The sequence below is a fragment of the Equus quagga genome, chromosome 11, assembly GCF_021613505.1.
Source record: "Equus quagga isolate Etosha38 chromosome 11, UCLA_HA_Equagga_1.0, whole genome shotgun sequence".
In the NCBI taxonomy this organism is placed as follows: domain Eukaryota; kingdom Metazoa; phylum Chordata; class Mammalia; order Perissodactyla; family Equidae; genus Equus; species Equus quagga.
This window is the reverse complement of record NC_060277.1, coordinates 5,362,517-5,384,549: the sequence shown is the minus strand read 5'-3', so window position 1 is coordinate 5,384,549 and position 22,033 is coordinate 5,362,517. Positions and strand designations below refer to the sequence as shown.

The 22,033-nt window shown below is 41.3% G+C and overlaps 1 protein-coding gene across 5 annotated transcripts in view; it reads right to left on the bottom strand.

The window, feature by feature from the left end:
- Positions 1-14,624, bottom strand: part of STX7 (syntaxin 7) — a 47,788-nt gene extending 33,164 nt beyond the window's left edge. Inside the window, exons 1-2 of one of the 5 annotated variants that reach the window (XM_046675318.1) lie at positions 14,500-14,624; positions 7,383-7,533 (exon numbers count right to left, since the gene is read on the bottom strand). In XM_046675318.1, coding sequence (XP_046531274.1) covers positions 7,383-7,467 — 85 coding nt within the window. In that variant the 5' untranslated portion in view covers positions 7,468-7,533; positions 14,500-14,624. Of the gene's footprint in view, positions 1-7,382; positions 7,534-8,154; positions 8,321-8,696; positions 8,718-14,499 lie in introns of those variants that run through there. The other 4 variants (XM_046675319.1, XM_046675317.1, XM_046675316.1 and 1 more) reach the window with 4 other exon arrangements.
- Between the last annotated feature and the right edge of the window lie 7,409 nt (positions 14,625-22,033).

Here is a 22,033-nt window from a genome sequence, read left to right as displayed (position 1 = left end):
GAACTCTCATTAGCATTGGTGGTAAGACTTACTGTAATATGTACATATGGGAAAATTTTATCTCAAGGACTATGTTTCACGGTCAGCTGTCATTTCTACTTATCAATTTTCTCCAACTCATAACTTAGTTAATTCTGACATGATTCACACCAGAATCTCTTGTGACTGCACCTCTCCCATCTCCTAATACTTAGAAATAATATGTAAAACTCTCAGTGGAACTTTAGCTGGTCTTGTGAATGACTGTTTCCATTATGAGATTTTAAAGTACGCATTGCAGGTCCAGATATGGCAATTGGTCTCTTAATAACAAAGAAAATAATCCTGCATATGTTAGAACAGCTTGCAGGATTCTTTAAAATTTTGGTTAGAATTATATAGCCTGTTAAAGTTGGAAGAGGCCATAATCCAGCCCACAGAAAATATATATAAGAAAATCATATCCTGGAAAGTGAAACAGCTTACTCAAGGTCACACTGCCATTCAGATCTGATTTTGGGAAATGCACATGCACACATATATGGTTTGCCTAATTAGAAAACTTTTCCTATTGCCTCACTGATTTTCCTAACTCAGCGACGTTCTGAAAAGTCTGATTCTAAAAAGGGAATTGCAATATAAATCACAATGAGATACAACACTGGCTAAAATGGGTAAAATTTAAAAGACTGTAAACGCCAAATGTTGGCAAGGATTTGGAGCCATAAACTCTGATACACTGGCTGGTGGGAGGACAACCTGGTACAAGTACTTGAGGCAACTGTTTAGCTGTACCTACTCCACAGCTGGGCATATACATATCCTGTGACCCAGAAACCCAATTCTTAGGTGCACACATGCAACAAAAGAACGTACAAGAATGTTTAGAGAAGTGTTGTTCATAATAGTAAAAAAACAAAAACAAAGCAAAAATCCAGAAACACTCCAAATGTGCACCAACAGTAGGGAGAATAAACAGACTAGTAGGTGTGCATATGGAATAACATACAGCAATGAAAACAAATGACCTAAACTGCATGCAACAACGTGGATGAACTGCACAAACATAATGGGAGAAAGAAGTCCAACAGAAAACATGTTACCTGATCCTATGACAGTTAAAACAACTAGAACAATTAACCAGGCCACAGGTTATCTCTGGAGAGCACGGAGGGGCTGGAAGCATGGGGAGGGCTTCGCGGGGCCGTGATGTTCTACTTCTTGACACATGTCGTGCTGTGATAGATAACTCATTGAGCAATACATGCAAAATTGGTGTACTACTCAATTATACACTATACTCCTATTTTTTTTAAGTTTAAAAAAACCCTAATCTTTAATTATGTGATGGATTTCAATGTATTTATTCTGCTTCTTTCAAGGACATGAGTTCTCTGTGTGTCCTGAATACACTTGTCTATATGGTGTGTTTGTGCAAGGACGAATGGCCCCTGTGAAATATCCTGCTCTGGTTTACCGTATATAAAAAAAAGGCTCAGCTTTTTGAACCCACAGAGGCTTGCCCATCCTTGAACCATACATCACAGGCAGGAGTTTGTCTCAAGGAAAATACAGACAGATGATAAAGGGTCAATGGGTGGATATCTCATTTCCAGATACTGCTGATAAAAATGCTACTTTTGAGCATCTCGATCCAAAGCTTGAGAACTAAATCGGAGCATTTCTTTGAAGCATTAGGACCTTCTGGGGCTGGGATAACAAACAGTTTTATTTGCATGCTAATTCCAGTCTACTGGGAAGGACGGCCTGGAGCACTGGGTTGAGAAAGACTTGATGCCATGTTAGGGACAGTGACAGAGAACGCTGTCTACACCACGGGCAAAGAATGGGGCTGTGGAGACACAAATACCCTGCTGACTGTGACAGAGTCAACAGAACACTCTCTCCCATGGGATAAAAATACGTTCTCAATCATTTCAAATGCTCCACAGATAAATTCCTAATAAAGTCTTAGTTTGTTATACCTGTTTATTACTTATTCTTAAAAAGTTACATTATTTTCATATAATTCTATGTCTAAGTATTTACGACACAAATATTTTATGTTTAATATAAATTACATGATTGCAATATGGTTTAAGTACTTCACTAGTAAAGCAAATCGGTAAGACTATAGACTATTTTTAACAAAAAGTTTAATGGAAAAAAACACACAAGTTTAAAAACATTTTGTTTCATCTATCCTATTCTTTGCAAAATGGAATTGTCAGAATATAATACTATTTTAGGGCCAGCCCCATGGCGGAGTGGTTAAGTTTACGTGCTCTGCTTCGGCGGCCCAGGGTTTCACCGGTTCGAATCCTGAGCGCAGACATCGCACGCTCATCAAACTATGCTGAGGTGACGTCCCGCACGCCACGACCGGAAGGACGCACAACTGAAAGTACATAACTGTGTACCAGGGGGCTTTGGGGAAAAAAAGGAAAATTAAAATCTCAAAAAAAAAAGAACCAAAAATCTTGTTGGTTGCTATTTTCTTTTTTTGTATAAACTAAACCATACAACTCAATATTTACAAATTTTCACTGACCTTAATCAAAACTAATATGGAAATGAACGCTGCCCACTGCAGTGCTCAGGAAGACCGGAGCTTAGCTGAACAGATGCTCATCTTCTAACCACGAGGGTGACACCTTACTCACAGCCATGTTCTCTTTAGATCTCTTTAAAACTAAATAATTTGTACTGACAAAAATTCAAAAGATGTAAATACCGTGTGAAGAGAAGCACCTAAATGTGGTGCAAAGTATCAGCTTATTCACTCATATCCAGTATTATTAGCATTACCAGATGGGAAAAAAGTGAACTGAAATTTCACACTTCTGTCTTTCACATCCACGTGATTTCCACGCAGCCCTCATCAGTAACACACACTGGTGGTAGGTTAGACTTATAACAATAAGTTACTCTGTCTAAATCATTTAGACATCGAATCTGAGAATCAGAAAAAACACATAGTGATGACATTCTACATTCACGACCCAGAATCTCAGATGAGTAGTTAACCTGCCACACAACTCTTCTCCACTTTCCCCGTATGTTCCATTCCCTCGACTGTCAGAACCACAGGTAGTCCATTTTCTCTCCTGTCTATTATGTTTCCGACAGCCTCCCATTCTCTATCCGACGCCCTTGCCTCCTATTTTGTTTAAAAGTAGACCCACTCAGGAACTCTCCCATCTTCACCCACCACACCTACTGTCCGCACCACACTCGCCTCGACTCTGTACAGTGGATGAAGGACGAACCACTCACTAGCGATCCATTCCCCTTCCCCTCTGGCCTCCAAACACATTTTTTGCAACTATACTCTCACTAGAATCTCCCTTTGGTAGTGGAAAAATGCAAGCCCTTCTTTGACCCTCTCTACTTCTTGTAGAATCTGCTAGTTGCCGACTAAATATTGACACCTCCCTTCTCTCACAAATGGAGCATTCCCCAATTTTAGTGAGCACATTGCAGGGCAGCTCAAGGATGCTGTCAGCCTCCCTAGCAGCTGGGTGTGGCCATGTGACTGTGTCTAAATTCTGGTCAGTAACATAAGCAGAGGTGACTGGGATTCCAGGCAGTCACTTTAAATGGAAGGGCTAGGTCCTCCTCCCTTTCTTCCTCCATCTACACTTGGAACGTGGATATGAAACCACTCTTTTCAAAGTCACCAGATTGCCAGATCCAATTCTCTGCTTTCATCTTAGTCCCTCGCGGCAGCATTAGACACAGAGGATGCCTCACTCATTCTTGAAACACTCTTGTTTTGATTGCTGGAAATCTACCACATTCTGATTTTCTTCTTACCCCACTGGGCACTCCTTCTCTGACTTTTTATGCTGTTTCTCCTTCCCTTCTTGACTTCATTTTTTAACGCTCCAGCCCTCTTCTCTTCACTCACTCCTTTGTGACTATTTTAGACTTATGGTATTAATACCATTTATACTCTGATGACACTGTGAACTCCAAATTCACATATCTAAATTAGATGTCTGACATCTCTACTTAGATGTTTAAAAGACATTTCAAAATTTACTTGGCCAAAAAAACCCTCCCCACTTCTTCTGAACTATGGTCCTTCCCACCTCAGTTCATCCTTACTACCACCCACTTGGTAGCTCAATGTGAAAACCACAGATTCATCCTGGCCTCCCCTCTTGGCTCTCATCCCACTCACATTCACCAGCAAGTCCTGCTGGCTCTGCATCCCCAGTATAGCCAGTGCTTCTCTTTGTCTCCAATGCTACCACCCTGGTGCAAGCCAGCATCTCCCTCATCAGACTCCCTTGATGGCCAATGTGTCCCCTTCTATTGCCCCAAAGTCTATCTTCTAAGCAGCGGCCAAAGTAATCTTTTCCAAGTGCAGATCTGGTTGTGTCTTCCCTGTCTCTTAGAATGAAATCTCAACACCCTAGACGGCTTCCAAGGCTCTAGATAACCTACTTGGCCTCCTCTCTCATTTCATCTCCTGCCACTCTTGCCTCAAGTGCTCTGTTTTAACAGCAGCTGCAGCCTCCACCTAAATGCTCTTTCCCAGTATTTTCTCACTACCAGCCCCTTCTCATCCTTGCTCAGGGACCATCAAAGCGAAGGCAGCTTCTCCCCAAGTCACTTGTGCTCACATCACTCTCATTTTATTTTCTTCATAGGAAATTACGTTGTTCATTAATTTTTTCCTTTTTTTTTTTTTTTTGGTGAGAAGGATTGGCCCTGAGCTAATGTCTGTTGCCAATCCTCTTCTTTTTCCTTGAGGAAGATTGTCACTGAGCTAACATCTGTGCCCACCTTCCTCTATTTTGTATATGGGACGCCGCCACAGCACAGCTTGATAAACAGTGCTAGGGTCACGCCTGGGATCCGAACCTGCAAACCCCAGGCCACTGAAGCGAAGCATGCAAACTTAACCAGTACGCCACCAGACTGGCCCTTATTTTTTTTTTTACCATCTGTTTCTCCTTACACTATAAACTACATGAGAACGTAGCCTTGTGGATCTGGTTTACTGCCATATCCCCAGGGTCTGGAACTATGACTAGCAAGTAGACGCTCAGCAAATTATCTGATGAATGAATACAGACAGAATATCAAAATTAAAGTCACTTTATCTAAGCCATTATTCCAGTGTTTAATACTCTTACTAACAGACCTGACAAACACCTGACCACCACAAGTGGTCACTTAGGAACAAAGATCGCACTCCTGCTGAGGTACCCAACTCCATCCCCGACCAGCTTGGACGCTTCCAAAGCCCTTATTCCTTCTCAAGTTGACGTCCGATGACTGCAGCTCCTGTTCATTTGTGGAGGCCTTTACGATCACACAGAACACACGTCTCGTTTTACATAAGACAGTGCTTCAAACATCTGAAGGTGATGGCTGTACCCTCTCCTGACTGTCCCAGTCTTCCCAACAACTCGTCCCAAGGCACAGCTGGGGGTCTCACTGCCACCCTCCTACACATTCCAAGACTGCCCCGAACTGCAACGTATTCGTTTACTTAGCTATCGGCTATGCCGCAGATATGCAACACTTGCCCAATTTATCACTTCTCATCTGGCTGGACCAACAGATCTCTTTCTCAGGGAGCATGACCTGACTTAAGCTACCTCCTTCCTCCTTTCGTTTCAAGCTCACACTCAATCTCCAATCCACATCCTTTCGTACCACCAAGAGCCTACTGCTCTATAACCTGAGTGCATTACAGTCATTTCTCATCCTCTTCCCAGAACTCCTGACCCCATTTGGCTTTCCCAACACAGGATACCTGTCCTATTCCCTGTAGGAAGGCCTGCTGACCCCCTTTTTTTTGTATAAAGGTCCTGGTTTTCTACACATGTAAATTAAAATTATAAATTCTTCTAATTTTCACACAGGCAGCCTGAGGCAGACCAGCACTATTCTAACCAGCAGCAAGGGAGCCATAAAATGAGGCCCTGCTGTGGCCACCATCAGAACAGATCTGAAGCTAGAAGAGCAAGGCAGAGCCAACACTGGTGCCCAGGGACAAACTGGAACACCCTTGCTGTACCCTCATGTACCATCCTTAACGCACCATTCCAGTAGCCCCTGCTGTGGACAACACGAAACCTCCACATTAGTCACTTCCTTGATCCTCTAAGCATAGCTGGAAAAAACAAGAACTACCCCAGATCAGAATAAGCATTATTTTCCAAAGCTGTTCATGGCGGCACCTTTTTACAACTATCTGTTCTCTGATTTTACTCCCTTTGCCTTCAAAACACACTGACATCTCAGTTAAATCTTCTAGGTAGAGTAGTAACTGTGGGGAAGTTAATGATTAGATAAGGAAACACAGTTTGGTCATCTGAAAACATTCTTTATTTCAGCAGTGTGCAAACACATTCGAGTGAAGGAGTAGCCTTAGCAAAGCAGGCTGGCGAATCAAACTCTATGATCTTGCTCTGAAAGAGCCCAGGTAATGGCAGAGGGCCCAGACACCGACAGCAAGATGACCAGAATGATCCCACTATGTGATTAGCTGTGACTGAGGAACAAAAAAAAGCTATAGGCTCAAATCTACTACAGATTTTTTCCTGAGAACTAATAAGCATAAGCATTTTACAGGCCATGGTATTCTGTCTTTGACAGGTGGAGCAAAGGATAATTTGCGGGGAATCTGGTAGTTATCTTCTATATCTGCCCCCGTTAGATTAAAATGTCTCCTCCTTAGTTCTCCCTTGCTCCAGAATACTGTACCATGTATTTACCCTTTACAAAATTAACCTAAACCACATCCAGTCAGACTTTACTTTTAATAAACATACGTCCCATAAGCTCTTGGTAGCGTTCCTCAGTTCCAAACCTACGACATTTTGCCAACAGTCTCATTCGTCTTATTTAGAACCAGATCATTTTAAAGCAATTAAAAGTATCTATCCTTTCAAGTCTTTATCGCATTAATGAAATAATGCACATTACTTACTATACAGAAAACTGCAGTAAGTGTTATCTCTTCTAACATGTTTCTTATATTCATTCTAAAGAGTTCTAACCTTTATAAATCTCGTCTTGTGGGAATGTCCTCCCTCTTTCCATCACTAGAGTTGTCCTTTTATGCGCCTCCACCAAGTTCAGTTAAAAATTGAAAACAGGGACCAGCCTGGTGGCATAGTGGTTGAGTTCGTGTGTTCTGCTTTGGCAGCTCAGGGCTTGCTAGTTTGGATCCTGCAGACCTACACACCGCTTATCAAGCCATGCTGTGGCAGGCATCCCACATATAAAAAATGGAGGAAGACGAGCAGAGATGTTCGCTCAGGGCCACTCTTCCTCAGCAAGAAGAGGAGGATTGGCGGCGGATGTTAGCTCAGGGCTAAACTTTCTCAAAAAAACAAACTTGAAAACAAACAGTGAAGTCAATTTAAAACTCAACTCACAACATTGTGTGATCTTCTGGATGTTGGATGAGATTCGCTGGGCCAGCTGGGCGGGGTCACCACCTATTCCCGGAGTATAAGACATGGTGGACGAGCTTGTTCGCCAATTTCATCAGATGATGGTGGGCTGTGCAGTTTTCTAAGCAGTCACCTAAATAATATAAAAGAAAAGTCACATAATTGTACTTTAAAAGTTATTGGCTTACATTTTCCAAATTATCAACCTAGGAGGTTATAAGTACAAACCTGATTTACCTAACAGGGTTGAAATCTAGCAAAGGAACACATCAAATAGTAGAACTCTCATGTCTATCAAAAAAACTGAACTTTAAAGGACAGAGTTATGCTAAACTTGTTAAACAATTAAAATAAGACTCAAATTGTACATTCTCTTTCAGAACTTCTTTGATCTCTCTAAGGATGAGGTATTAATTCCCTTTTCTGGGTATAATGTTAATTGTTTATATATTTTCTCCTTAACTCAACCGCGAGCAAATACATGGCAAGGCCCAGATGCTATTTATCTCTCTTTCTCCAACACTTAAAGTAATTTCTAGCACAGAATAGGTATCTAAATATTTATTAAATGGAATACAGACCCCAAGCTATCCCCAGAAACTTCATTATATTTAATTTAACACACACAGGAGCACCTCAGGAACATATGACTAATGAGTCCCAAATTTTAATGGGGAAGAAGGTCAAATTTGAGAGAGCAGAACCTATGAAAGAGAAAAAAAGGAATGACCTGTAAAATGTTCATCACACACACCTTCCTGACACAGCAAGAACAACTCCCGTCTGCCAGAAGCTGGTGCTTTATAAGATAGGAAGCAGACTGGTCCTGCTCCAGGAAGGAGGGAAGATGAAGTCCTTTTCTTCTTCACTCCACACCGCACCACTCAGGGTTTAGAAAGAAGGATGAAAAGGGGTGTCCCTGCGTCTAGGACCATGCACAGCAAAGATTTCAACTAATCCGACCTCCTCTTCCCACTGAGCGTGCAGTGAATGTTGCAAAGGTATGGGCAGGGAATTTGTAAGCCAACTCTCTTCTAAGAGTCTGTGACATGCTCAGTACTCAACTGAGCACTTGGGAGTTGCAAGGAAACAAACAAAACATCAGACATAAAGGATCTGCTTAAATCAAGTTTGTCATTTAGGACAAAGGCTGAAATTAATAACGTGAAACAACAAAAGCAATACGAATCAGTAATAGGTCACACGCTGGGCGCAAGCGATAGGAGTTACAAAGGGGAAACAACATCACCCTCATCTACGAAGAATGCATGAAACAGAAATGTCAGATCTGGATACCTGGGTATGACTGGTCTAGAAAACAACAGAGGCAAAGACATGAAGCCCAGGACAGGGCAAACGCAGTGTGTCCTTTACCACAGGAAGGGGGGTTCCTGGCCAGCCCCAGGTCAGAGGACTCACGGCTAGGACAAGCAGGAGACAACATAGTAAGGGAAAGAGAAGGATGACCTGACATTGATCACACATCTGTGAAATGCAAAGCACTTCACACGGAATGTCTAATTTTCCCCTTTAAAGCACGGAGTAGCAAATAAACCTTGTTTTAATGATGAGCAAACTGTGGCTTACCAAGATTAAGTAACTGGAAAAGTAACCCAACCCACCCACCAGGTGGAGGTGGGATTCAGTCCCAGGGTTCTGGTTCCAAAGGTACCCCTGCTTGCTGCAAAACTAATGGCATAGAAGGGGCCAGGCCCTGGTAGCCACGTTTAGTTTGAACGTGTCGCAATAAGAAACCACTGGAGATTTCTGGTAGGGGAGAAGAGGCAACAAGGAAATGCGTGTCTTTGTTCTAAGGGTCAGTACTGGCAGGAAGTACAAGAGCTGAACTGTTGAGACAGGTGGAAAAGACCTGGCTCCATGCCTGAAATTCTGATGCATCGTGGAATGTGCCTGGCTACCTGGAATTCCTGGGAGCTTTCAGATGCTCTCCATTCTTTCATTGATCTACAGGTCCAGTTTATTCTGGGCCCTTTGGACCTCAGCAAGTCCTAGAGACAGACCCAAAACTAATTTCATGAATGGGTAAACTCAGACCTCAACTCAGACAGCTGAACGGCGGCAGCAAGGTGGCAGAAATAAACTTCCTTTCAGGTCACCCTGGACTTGGGCCTGCAGCCACCTGAAGAGCTGGGGCCTAGACAGAACAAGACTGGACCTGGGGATCCAATGAGACCAACACTATCTCAAACATCCTGCAAATCAGCAATCGGATCTCTAAACGCTGCATTTTTTTTTTTTTTGAAGATTAGCCCTGAGCTAACTACTGCTACCTCCTCTTTTTGCTGAGGAAGACTGGCCCTGAGCTAACATCCATGCCCATCTTCCTCTACTTTATACGTGGGACACCTACCACAGCATGGCTTTTTGCCAAGCAGTGCCATGTCCGTACCCGGGATCCGAACCAGCGAACCCTGGGCCGTCGAGAGGCGTGTGAACTTAACCGCTACGCCACCCGGCCGGGCCCCCCTTTTTTTTTTCATCAAGAGTTTTACTAATTCACATACCATACAACTCACTTATTTAAAGTGTACAACCCAATGGTGTTTTAAAATATTCACAAAGTTGTGCCACCATTGCCACATCACTTTTAGAACATTTCATTATCCCCAAAATAAAGCCCATATGCATTAGCAGTCACTTCTTGTTTCTCTCTAACCTCCCCAGCTGTAGGCAACCACTAATGTACTGTCTGTCTTTTTGGGTTTGCCTGATCTGTACACATCATATCAATGGAATCATACAATCTGTGTTCTTTCGTGGCTGACTTCTTTCTCTTAGCATGTTTTCAAGGTCCATCCATGTAGTAGCATGCATCAATACTTCATTCCTTTTCATTGCCAAATAATATTCCACTGCATGGATAGAGTCAATCTTCTCCTGGCTCAATGGCATCTTTCTTCCTCCTTCCCCTCTATCAACCAGATTTCTAGAAAAACTGGCTCCCAGCCAACACAAACACATTGAATGAGGAAATGTTCCTTTCTCTTATTTATGTACTCTCTTAGGAGGACTCCTCCATCCACATACATAAATATACCTATACACAAATGAGTCTCACACCCAAGTCACACTCAACTCTCTTTAGTGTCTATGTGTCTTCAAAACTACAGGAACCTGCCCACTGCCTTCTCAGCTGCCAATGGAACTGGTAACAGGAACTCTCCACTTTGGGCAGGACGCTTAGCACGGAGGCCTGCTGCCAGGGTCAAAATGAGACAACCCATGTCCAGGGACGAAGAGCTTTTCCATTGTGCGGAGGAAAGGCACCATCTGCTCTTGTATCTGCAGGGGCAGCATCAACAGACAATGACAACTTGCTTGCATAGAGCAACCACAAAACCACGTTATTCCCCAAGGCCTACTCTCTCCCCAAGACAGGAGATACAAGTCAATCACTGAGTCCTGTCACCTCGAGCTTGGTATTTCGGCATTTCCCTTAACTCTCAAAACTCACGCCAGCCTAGCCCAAGCCTTCTCACCATTTCCTTTTCAGGCCCCCCTTTTCCCTCTTCAGAGAATCAACCAATTAGCTACAAACACTACCACTTTCCTCATCCCTTTACTCAAGCAACTAAATTTGGGAAAGTTCCTGTTGGTGACATAATTAGGTTTCACACATCCTAAGAGCTGCTGCCGTTGGCGTGGTGAGAATTTCCTTAGAGAAAGGGCACAGCCGTGTTCACCTCAGCTCAGCATCGACTGACGAACGAAAAGAAATTTGCCAACGATGGAAAAGAAAGATACATAAAAACTCAACAACATTAACAATGGCTAACTTACTATTTCCTAAGCATTGGCTTTAGGACTTTTACACCTTTTTCTCAGCTGATTCTTACAACAAGCCTATGAGGTAGGTACAACTATTATTCCGATTTTTCATATAAAGACACAGACATAATGAGAAGAAGTAATTTGCTAAATGCAAGAAAAAAGCTAAAATTTGAAACTATATCTTAGAGCCCATATTTTCAAAACACTAAACCATGTTGCCTCCCTCTGCAACAAAATCAAGGACACGTGAGCCCACTCAATTAGAAAAAACAAATTCACCACCTTTCTGCAGACCCCATATGAAGTTTTGCTAAGCCCACTCCTAAGATGGGGAAACAGGCTTGGGATAAGTACCTGCGTGGATCAAGGTAACACAGCTGAAAAGTTTACTCCTTTTCTCTCTTATTCTGCTAGCAGTGGTATGTAAGGACAACAGTGGCTGGCTCTTCTGATGATGAGATATGAGAAATAAAGGAGCCAAATGATGAACTTTACTGTAAAAAAATATATATACACGGATAGACAGACACATAGCTAACTATAAATTGACTTAAAAGTTTATCTTTGTGTACAGGCTTAATCAACCAAGTTATTCTGGTGTCTGCTTCCCACATCGGTGTCCAGCACCTGGCCCAGAGCTAATATGCACTAAAGTTCTCTTGCTGAATACTTCTGAAAGCCAATTCAGAATTCCTAGTTTTACTGCTCAGAATAACAGTAACTCATTATCTGTACTGCACTATCACGTGTTCAAATATCACATGTATGGCCAGTGACTTGGACAGCTCACGCATAGACCATTACCACCACAGCAGAAAGTTCTACTAAACAGTGCTCATCTAAACATTTCAATAATTGTGTTCCTATTAGGATATATCAACCCCATAAAGACAAAGGAGGACAGAGAGGATCAAAGTGCAAGACAGTCCTCTGTCGGTGTCTGCAGAAGAATGGTACCAAGATCTGGGGATGCTCAAGTCCCTTATATAAAATAGCACAGTATTTACACATAACCTACACACATCCTCCCATATACCTTAAAATAGCTCTAAATTACCTATAATACCTAGTACAATATAAATGCTATGTAAATAGTTGTTATGCTGTAACCTTTAGGGAATAATGACAAGAAAAAAAGTCTGTACATGTTCACTACAGATGTAAACATCGTAGGCCTTTAGATTCACTGTTGGTTGAACCTGCAAATGTGGAACCATGGATATGAAGGGCCAACTATACTCATAACGAGCATCTTCTCAAGACTGTTTCTAAAGAGAACAAATGAAAGAACAAAGGAAATTTTAACATGGAATCTTGAGTGTCAAACACCACTTCCAGTTACTACCGGACATGTGCAGAATCTTTAAGAGTCCCATGAAGCATAAACCTCATGCTCTATAAATCTAGCATGGACAAAACAATAGAAACAGTCTTAATGGTGAGCAGCACCATAAAGCACTAGACTTCCCTCCACGCCGTGCTCCAAAATGTTAGGTTCCCAGAGGGGTAGGGGTTTTTTTCCTCTGTTTTGTGGACTCTCTATTCTTAGTACCTGGCTATATAACAGGTGCTTAACAAATATTTGTAGAATGAATGAATAAATGTACCTATTTCCTAAGAACACACACCTAGTGTGAGGGTAAATATGACCATTTCTAAGACACTGAATTCCAGTGCCTTCTTTCAGATCTTGGATGTTCCAGGCCTACTGCTGCCTTGGGACTTTGCTGGGTGCCATTTCCTATGCCGAGAATGCTCCTCCCATGATTTTCGAGACAGGCTCCTTTTTCCCAGCAAGCTCTCATCACAGGCTAGAGAAGCTCTCTGGGACCACTCCCAGGTGAAGTGAGAGGTCACCAACCCTGCCACTCTCTGTTGCTCTGTCTAGCTTACTGCATCATAGTGCTAATCACCACTTACAATGACCCAGTTAGGATACAGTTTATCATCTATCTCTACCTCTGGAAAATAAACATGAGAGAGAGAACCTTGTCACCTTGTGGAATCCACAGATGTTCCATGAATGTCAGCGCCATCGCTCTACAGACATGAGCATTCTCTATGAACTACACTAACTGCACTCTTTAGCTCAGCTCCTCCATCCATTAACCTATTATACTATTTGGGTTTAGTTCACAATACCAAGGATTTTTCACCCTTTCACATAGAAAACGTTCAAATTAAATGGAATCACAGGCAAACTTTACTCAGACTTACTGCAGGTGTTTTATAGAATTTATTTTTCAAACACCAGCACGTGGCTCAAGTTTGGGATCATAACCAAAATTAGGATGGACCTTGTTATTGGGAGCAGATGCAACACACTTGAAGAAAAATTACATAGATGTTAATGAGTTAATACACTATCGTATTAACTTTCACAGAAACTTTTAAAGTAGACTATAATTCTTAGTCACAAGTCAGATGAACTTCTCAAAGTGGCCTGCAAAGCAGAGGCTTGTCCACATCACGAGACACAGTTTAACACCGCTATCAGTTATTGCTCGGGCCACCCCCCAGAAACGCCCAGCTACAATATTACCAAACAGCGCAGCATTTCCTCATTCCTCGTCCAGATTCCGTGCAAGTTTTACATTATACATATGTATAGTCCGAATACTTTGATCTGAATTAAACAAAAAGGAATGTATGTATATAAGAGCCAAGCAAATCTAAGAAACCCGATAGAAAAAAATACAGCATCTGACCCAATGCTTTTTTTCTCTTTTGGTCTGAGTTTAAAGAAAGTAACAACCTAAAAAACAAGGGGGGAGGGGGCGCCTGGAAACATTTTATGTATTTTTAAAGGTCCTTAGGTAAACCCATAATGAGATGGACTGAGATCAAAGAAAGTTGGCGCGTTGTCACAGCCATCAGGCCGATGGGGAAACGACGCCAGGGCGCCCCCGCCCGCAGCCCGCATTTTCGGTTCCCCGAGCCGCGCCGGGAGGAGGACGCGTCTCCGCCGGGACTCGGAAAGAGGAAGAGCTCAGCTGGCGCCCCGCGCCCGGCGCCAGCTGGATCCGGAGCTGCCAGAGCGGCCCGGCCGCCGGCCCCACCCGGAGAGCGCGGCCCGCGGGGCAGGCGGGAGGCCGGGCCCTGCTGACCGCGCCGGCCCGGGCCGTGGGCCGTGGGGCGCGGTGCGCTCCCGAGCCGGGGCAGCGCCCGCCGCCGCCGCCGCCTCCCCAGCGCCCGCCGCACAGCGCAGGGCGGCGGCCACCTGACCACGCGCAGCGACACGGAGGCGCGGCAGCCGCGGGGCCACGCGCCCCTGGGCGCAGCGTCCCCCGCCCCTGGCCCCTCTTACCCCGACCTCCTCGGCCGCCGCCACCTCCTCCTCCTCCGGCCGCGGGACCCCCGGCCCCACCGCCCGCAAGCACCGCTCTGAGCTGATGGGCGGTGGCGTCCGGACGCCCACTGCGCATGCCCGCGGTACGGCCTGGGAAGGAGGCGGGCTCGCTCCCCTCCCATTGGCCCGCGGAGCTGAATGACAGCGGCCCTGTCCCGCCCCTTCGGGCTCTAAGCTGAGGTATGGCGGTTGGGGGGGGACCAGCAAAATTGCCGAGGGGTGTTTGAGGCGTGGCACGCAGATGGTGAACGCCTCGGCCTGCGAGCGAAAAACGAGAGGAGGGAACGGAGGGGGGCCGTCGTCTGTATCCAGGGGTGCCCTCCTGCCTAGCCTCGAGTCTTCGGCCCGCCGCATCAGCTCGTGCCTCCTGTTTGCTAACCCTCGGCTCTGCAGGAGAGTATTCGCGGGTCCATTAACAAGTGCGAACGCAAATGCGCAATGCCAGCAGGAACAATGCAGGCATCAGGGAAGTCACCTCCGTGTGCTCACTTGGTAGACAAGTTTTCATGGCACATACAGGTCATCCTTGAAGGACAGGGCGCAGTTTTCACGGGGTTTGAAGAGAGCAGAGAATGTTCTCGTAATAAATACAGTATTCAAACAGAATGTAAGTGTTAAAACAGCATCAGTTGCTTCAGGTGAAAGAAATGCCTCACCAAATGAATTAGAAGATAGATTGGCTTGGCTTCTGCCGGTATTAAGGCAACACTGTTTTCTGAAAGGATCATCAGGGCATCAAAAGGCCGGATGCACTTAGAAGAAAAAACAAGAGTATTTTGAATTGAGCGAATTCTAGGTTGTTTGGAATTATACATACATATGTACATAAAAGTAAGGTCGGCCAGGGATAAGAAACACAAGGGTCATTCAATTTTTCATTTTTCTACTTTTAACAGATAAATGGGAACAAGAAATATTTCTTTCTCATCTTTACTGAAGAAAACTACAGTGCAAGTGTGATAAAAAGCAGCAACTTATACTCTGCCTCTGTGAAGAGGGGGTGATGGAGTGAGGTGGGCATATTGGCCAAGCAGAAGGCACACACCCCATCTGAAGGGGCAGCGTGATTCACCTAGAGCCAATTGTAGACTTTTAGGAATACTGGCCCAATACACAGTAGTCAAATTTTCTACTTTGTCAAGATACACTGGAAATTCAGATTTTCATGTGAAATTTCTCCTTTCTTCAGTATTCTTAAATTTGTATAATATATTCTGTGATCAGACAAAATATGTGTTTCAACCTCTATAAAAGGCAATAGTGTCAACCACAGAGTATGAAAGCTGGGGAGGCCCTTATGGAAATCTAGGTCTACTTCCTCGTTTCACAGATTAAAGAAACTAAAACCCAAAGAAACTTCTTCAAAATCACATAGGTAATTATAAGCAACACATGTCCAGATGACCTAATTCGGAATCTTGAGATCTTCCTACCATGTCACTCATTCGGCAGCTGTTCATGGAAAATCTGTCATACGTCAGGTATTGTGCCAGGCGCTGCAGGTATCAAGATGGGTAGGGTATAGTGTTTTCCCTCAAGGAGCTCCAGAAGTGATCCTTGCCACGACACTATAAGAGGAGCTGTGATAAAGATTTGTACGCAGCACAGTGGCAGCCCAGAGATGCCGACGCCTTACTGTGGGGTCAGGGACCATTCCAAAGGGGAAGTGTACACAGAATCTTGAAAGATGTGTAAAGGTTCACTGGGAAGACAAGATGGGAAAGGACATTTCAGGCAAAAAAAGAAGCACATAAAAATTTATAAAATCATAGGCAAGTGCAAACTCTTAGGGATCTCTATATAAGTTTACTTAGATAGAGCATAGCCAGTGGATTGGCAGGGTATGAGACTGGAAAGGCAAATGGAGTTCATATAACAAAAAGCCTCTATATCACGTTAGATGAGTATCTAATAAGAGTTAAACCATTAAAGAATTTTAAGCAGAGGTGTGATGTGTTGGTAATTCCATGCTATGAAGAAAATTCTGAGAAGTGAGGGAAATTAAAAAGAAAGAACACTGAGACTAGAGGGTGGGAGGGTGAGAAGGAGGGAGAGAGAGGTTGCAGCCACTAAGGAGGCTGTTGCAATAGTAGCATCCCCCATCAAGAATCTCCCCAATATCCGAGATGTTGAAGGACTAACTAAAGCAAATACATTGGAGAAAAAGAGGTGAGGACAGCTTTGAGAAATATTTAGGAAGACTTGGAAATCAAATAGGTATGGAGAATGAAAGAGATGACTCACTCTTAGGACATGTGAAACTGAGCTGAACATGCTGTAGCTAACTGGGCTCGGAGGTTGCTAATAAAGCAATTGCAGTTTGAAGGTGGAGGTGGTCAAATGAGGGAGCAAAGTGACATTAAGTTGAGCTTTGGACGTGTTGTCTTTAAGATCCTGGGGAAGGGAGATCCAGTTTGAGATGCTCAATGCCCTACAGGTACTTGAAAATGTGAGCTAGTGTTCAGGATAGAGCTCTGGTTGGAACCCTGGGAACAGATGAGCTCACTAACTCTAAGGATGGAATGTCATGGACTTTCTGTGTTTAAGGGAGGGCAGAGAAAGAGAAACTCTGGAAAGGTTTAATCAGAGAGATAGGTAGTAAATCAGGAAAAGGTGAACTAGAGAATGAGGGATAACACTTCCAAAAGAAGGCGTGGTCTATGATATCACATGTCACGGAAAGTTCAAGTAAGTTAACAACTGAAAGTTGTGTGTTGGACTTGAGAACTAAGAAGTGGTTGGCGAATTTAGGAAGAGGGATTTCCATCAATCCAAGAACTATCATGCAAAGAACTTACATCTACATAAGGTCTGCTGCACTTTCCAAACATCCTTCCCTGTTACCTTTGCTAGAACCCTGGGCTGTGGGAGGGGAAGTCACCTGCACTGCAGTAGAGCCTGAGGCTAGGTACCTCTCAGGTTATCCTGCTGGTTATTGACCGAACTGGGACCAAACCTCAGCTCTGAATCCTCCTCCTGGGCTCTTTCTTATTTCTCAAGGTTTAAAATACATCATGAGTGGATTCATTCCAGGTCTTTTGAAAATCTAAGAATAAGATTTCACCCCTTTGTAGTCAATTGAAAAAAGATAAGTGTAGTTTAGGTAAACCTACAAAATTTAGAGGCACAGAAGACAAATGAATTCCAAAAGAATTCATTTATAGCATCCCATCTCTGCATCTGTCTGCTACTTAGTGAAATTCAGCCAGGTGCCTTCAACCCAGGCGGAGCTCAAAAATTCTGCTCATTCAACAAGTGATCATTTCATTTCTCCCCAAACAAATCCTTTACACTGCAGGAGTTACCTATGTTTGAAGGCTTGTAATTTGGCCTTCCAGAGCCAGTAATTTTGGGGATTTTGGTATTCTTCAAAGGTTTTGAAGGGCAATCAGAAGTCCTTAAGTGATAATTATTAATAATTAAATAAATAATAAAACAAGTAATTAATAATTACTTATTTGTTCAGATTAAAGTAGTTTCAGAATTCCTAACTCATACTCCTGTGAGAAAAAAAGTAAAAACTTGAGTACAGTGTTTATGGAGAATTCTTTTTGTCTTTAGCCTTACATTATTGAGTCAAAAGAATGTTTTCCAAAATTAACCAGATCAGTTCTTTTTCCCTACCCCCTTCAGTGGAGTTATGTTATATGTTTGTATTGCATTTAGTTTCATTTATCATGTGTCTGCATTCTATCTGGCATTCTCAAAACACATTGGTTGATTTTTTTTAATTTGCATAAAGTTCACTCTGTGGCATGTAGTTCTATAGATTTTTGACAAATGCATGGAGTCATGAATCCGTCACCCAAGTATCATACAGGACATTTTCATTCACCCTGAAGATTCTCTTTTGCAGTAACTTTTATCCAACCCCTCCTCCTCCCCCAACTCTTTGCAACCACTCATATTTTCCATGCCTGTGGTTCTGCCTTCTCCAGCATATCATACAAAGTGAATCATACAGTATGTAGCCTGTTAGGTCTAACTTCTTTCACTTACCAGAATTTAAGATATTTAAGACACATCCACATTGTTGTATGAATCAATAATTTGTTTTTTTTTTTATGGCTGAGTAGTGTTCCATTGTTTGGATGTAACAGTCTATTTATCCATTCACCTGTTAGTTTTTTCTAATTTTTGGCAATTATGAATAAAGCTTCTATAACTATTTGCGTACAAGTTTTGACAAAAATATAAGTTTTCAATTCACTTGGATAAATATCTACAAGTGAGATTGTTGGGTTGTATATGTTTAATTTTATAAGGAACTACCAAATTGTTTTCCAAAATAGCTGTGACATTTTGCATTCCCATCAGTAATGAATGGGTATTTCTGTTGCTCTAAATCCTTATCATCATTTAATATTGTTAGATTTTATTTTTTAGTTTTAATCCATTCTAATAGATATGTAGTGGTATCTCATTGTAGTTTTAATTTCATTTCCATAATAATATTGAACATCTTTTTATATGCTTATTTGAAATTCATATATCTTCTTTATTGAAGTGTCTTTTCAGATCTATTGCTCATTTTTTATTGAGTTGTCTTCCTGTTGTTGAGTTTTAACAGTTTCTTATATATTCTGGTGCCTTACAAACATGCCATTTGCAAATATTTCTCCCATTTTGTAGCTTATCTCTTCATTTTCCTTACAGTGTCTTTCACAGAGCAAAAATTTTTAATTTTGATAAAGTCTAATTTTCCAAATTTTTCTATTATGGATCATGCTTTTGGTGTTGAATCTCGTCACAAAACTCACTACCAAACCCAGAATTACATAGATTTTCTCCTATAATTTCTTCCTAAGGTTTTGGAGTTTTACATTTTACATTTCGGTCTATAATCCATTTTGAGATGATTTTTGTACAATGTATGAGGTATGTACCAAGGTTCTTTCTTTCTTTTTTTGGGGGGGGGGCATATGAATATCAAGTTATTCCAGCACCATTTGTAGGAAAGACTATCCTTTCTCCATTGAATTGCCTTCGCAATCCTTTCAAAAATTTGTTTACTGTATTTACATGGGTCTATTTCTGCTCTCTTTATTCTGTTTCATTGATCTAGTACATAGACACATAGATCACCACACTGTCTTAGTTATAGAAGCTCTAGAATAAGTTTTGAAATCAAGTAACTTCTTTTCCAGAATTGTTTTTCCAGAATTGTTTTGGCTATTTCAGTTTCTTGGCCTTTCTACATAAATTTTAGAAGCATCTAGTCAATATCTATAAAATCTTGCTAAGATTTTGATAGGTATTGAACTGAACCTATAGAATGTATTGGAGAAAATTGACACCCTAATATTTAGATTTTCAATTCATGAACACAGTATATTTCCACATTTATTTTGATTTTCTTTTATTTTTTTATCAGTTTTATAATTTTCAGTATACAGATACTGCAAGTATTTTGTGTGTTATGTAATTTCTGCATTTATTTTGGTTTTACAGTAAGTGTATTTTTTATATTTCAAATTCCATTTGTTTATTGCTGATATATAGGAATGTGATTGGCTTTTCCATATTAACTTTGTCTCCTGTGATCCTAACTAAACTAATTGATTAGTTGTAGGAGTTTTTTTTGTGTATTCTTTGGGATTTCTCTACAAAGACAATGTTATCTGTGAATGGAGGCAGTTTTATTTTTTCTTTTCCAATCTTTCTGCATTTTATTTCTTTTTCTTGACCTGTCAAACTAGGTAGGACTTCCAATATGATGCTAAGTAATAATAGCGAGAGAGGACATCTATGCTGTGTTTCTGATCTTAGGGGGAAAGCGTGCAGTTTCTCACCATTAAGCAGGACGTTAGCTGTGGGTTTTTGTAGGTTCTCTTTATTAAGTTAATCATACACCAGGGGTTTTCTTATTTCTGTGCTTTGCTCATGCATGTCTCTGTAACTAGAATATGTCCTCTCTTCCTCCTCATTTTTTAAGTAAACTATTTCAAAATAATTATAGACTTGCTGAAAAGTCACAAAGATAGTACAGTTTCCTTTCTACTTATAGTTTGCTGAGAATTTTTATAATTAATTTATGTTGAATTTTGCCAAATGCTTTTTCTCCGTCTTTTGAGATAATTGTGAGCTTTACTTATTTAGTCTGTTAATATGGTGAACTATATTAATTGATCTTCCAATATTGAACCAGTCTTGCATTTCTGGGATGGAACTCATTTGGTTGTGATACCTTATTCTTTTTATATATTGCTGGATTTGATTTGCTAATATTTTGTTGAGAATTCTTATGTTTGTATTCTTTAGGGCCCATCTCTATAGTTTTTGTTTGTTTGTTTCTTCTTATAATGTTTTTGTCTGGTTTCAGCATTTAGGATTATTCTGGTCTCACACAATGATTTGGGATGTGTTTCCTCCTCTTCTATTTTCTGGAAAAGATTTTGTAGAATTGGTATTATTTCTCTTGAAATGTTTGGTAGAATTCACCAGTGAAACAATATGGGTCTGGAGTTTGGTTTTGTTGGTTTATTTGTTTGTTTTTGAAGGTTTTTAACTATGAATTAAATTTCTTCTGTAGATATAGAACCATTCAAGTTACCTATTTTTTTTTGAGCTTTGATAGTTTCTTTTGATATCTGTCCATTTCATCTAAGTTACTGAATTTATGTGTATAGTGTTTGTAGTATTTCCTCCTTCTCCCTTTAATGTCTCAGAGATCAGTAGTGATGTTCTTCTTTTATTCTTGATATGGGTAATTTGCAACTTCTCCTTCTTTTTCTTTTTTTTTCTTGATCCATAGTGTGAGAAGTTTATCAGTACTACTGCTATTTTGAAATAACACCTTTTGGTTTTTGTTTAGTTACTTTATTACTTCCCTGTTTTCAATTTCATTGACTTCTGCTTTAATCTTTATTATTTCCTTCCTTATACATGCTTTGAGTTTAATCAGCCTTTTTTCTTGGTTTCTTACGTCATAAGCTTAATTTACTGATTTGAGATCCTACTTCTTTTCTAATGTAAGCATTTACTGCTATAAATTCCCCTCTAAGAACTGCTTTGGCTGCATCACATATTTTGATATGTTGTATTTCCATTTTCATTTAATTTAAAAATTTTTTTAAATATCCTTTGAGAAATCCTCTCTGACCCATGGATTTTTTAGACGTGTTAATTTCCAAATATTTATTAAGTTTCCAGATATTTTCTTTCATTAATTTTTAGTTTAATTCCTTTATGGTCAAAGAACATACCTGGTATGGTTTCTGTTCTTTTAAATGTGTTGAGGTTTGTTTGATAGCCCAGAATATAATCTATGAATATTTCATGAGCCCTAGAAAAGAAAGTGTAAGTGGACTGCTGCTCTTGGGTGAAATATTCTATAAAAGTTAATTTATTCAAGTTTGTTGATAGTGTTTTGGAGATTTAGCTGATTTTCTGTCTACTTGTTTCATCAGTTACAGAGAGAGAAGGGTTGAAGTCTCCAACTGTAACTGTGAATTTGCCTACTTTTGCTTCCAAGTCTATCAGGATTTGTCTC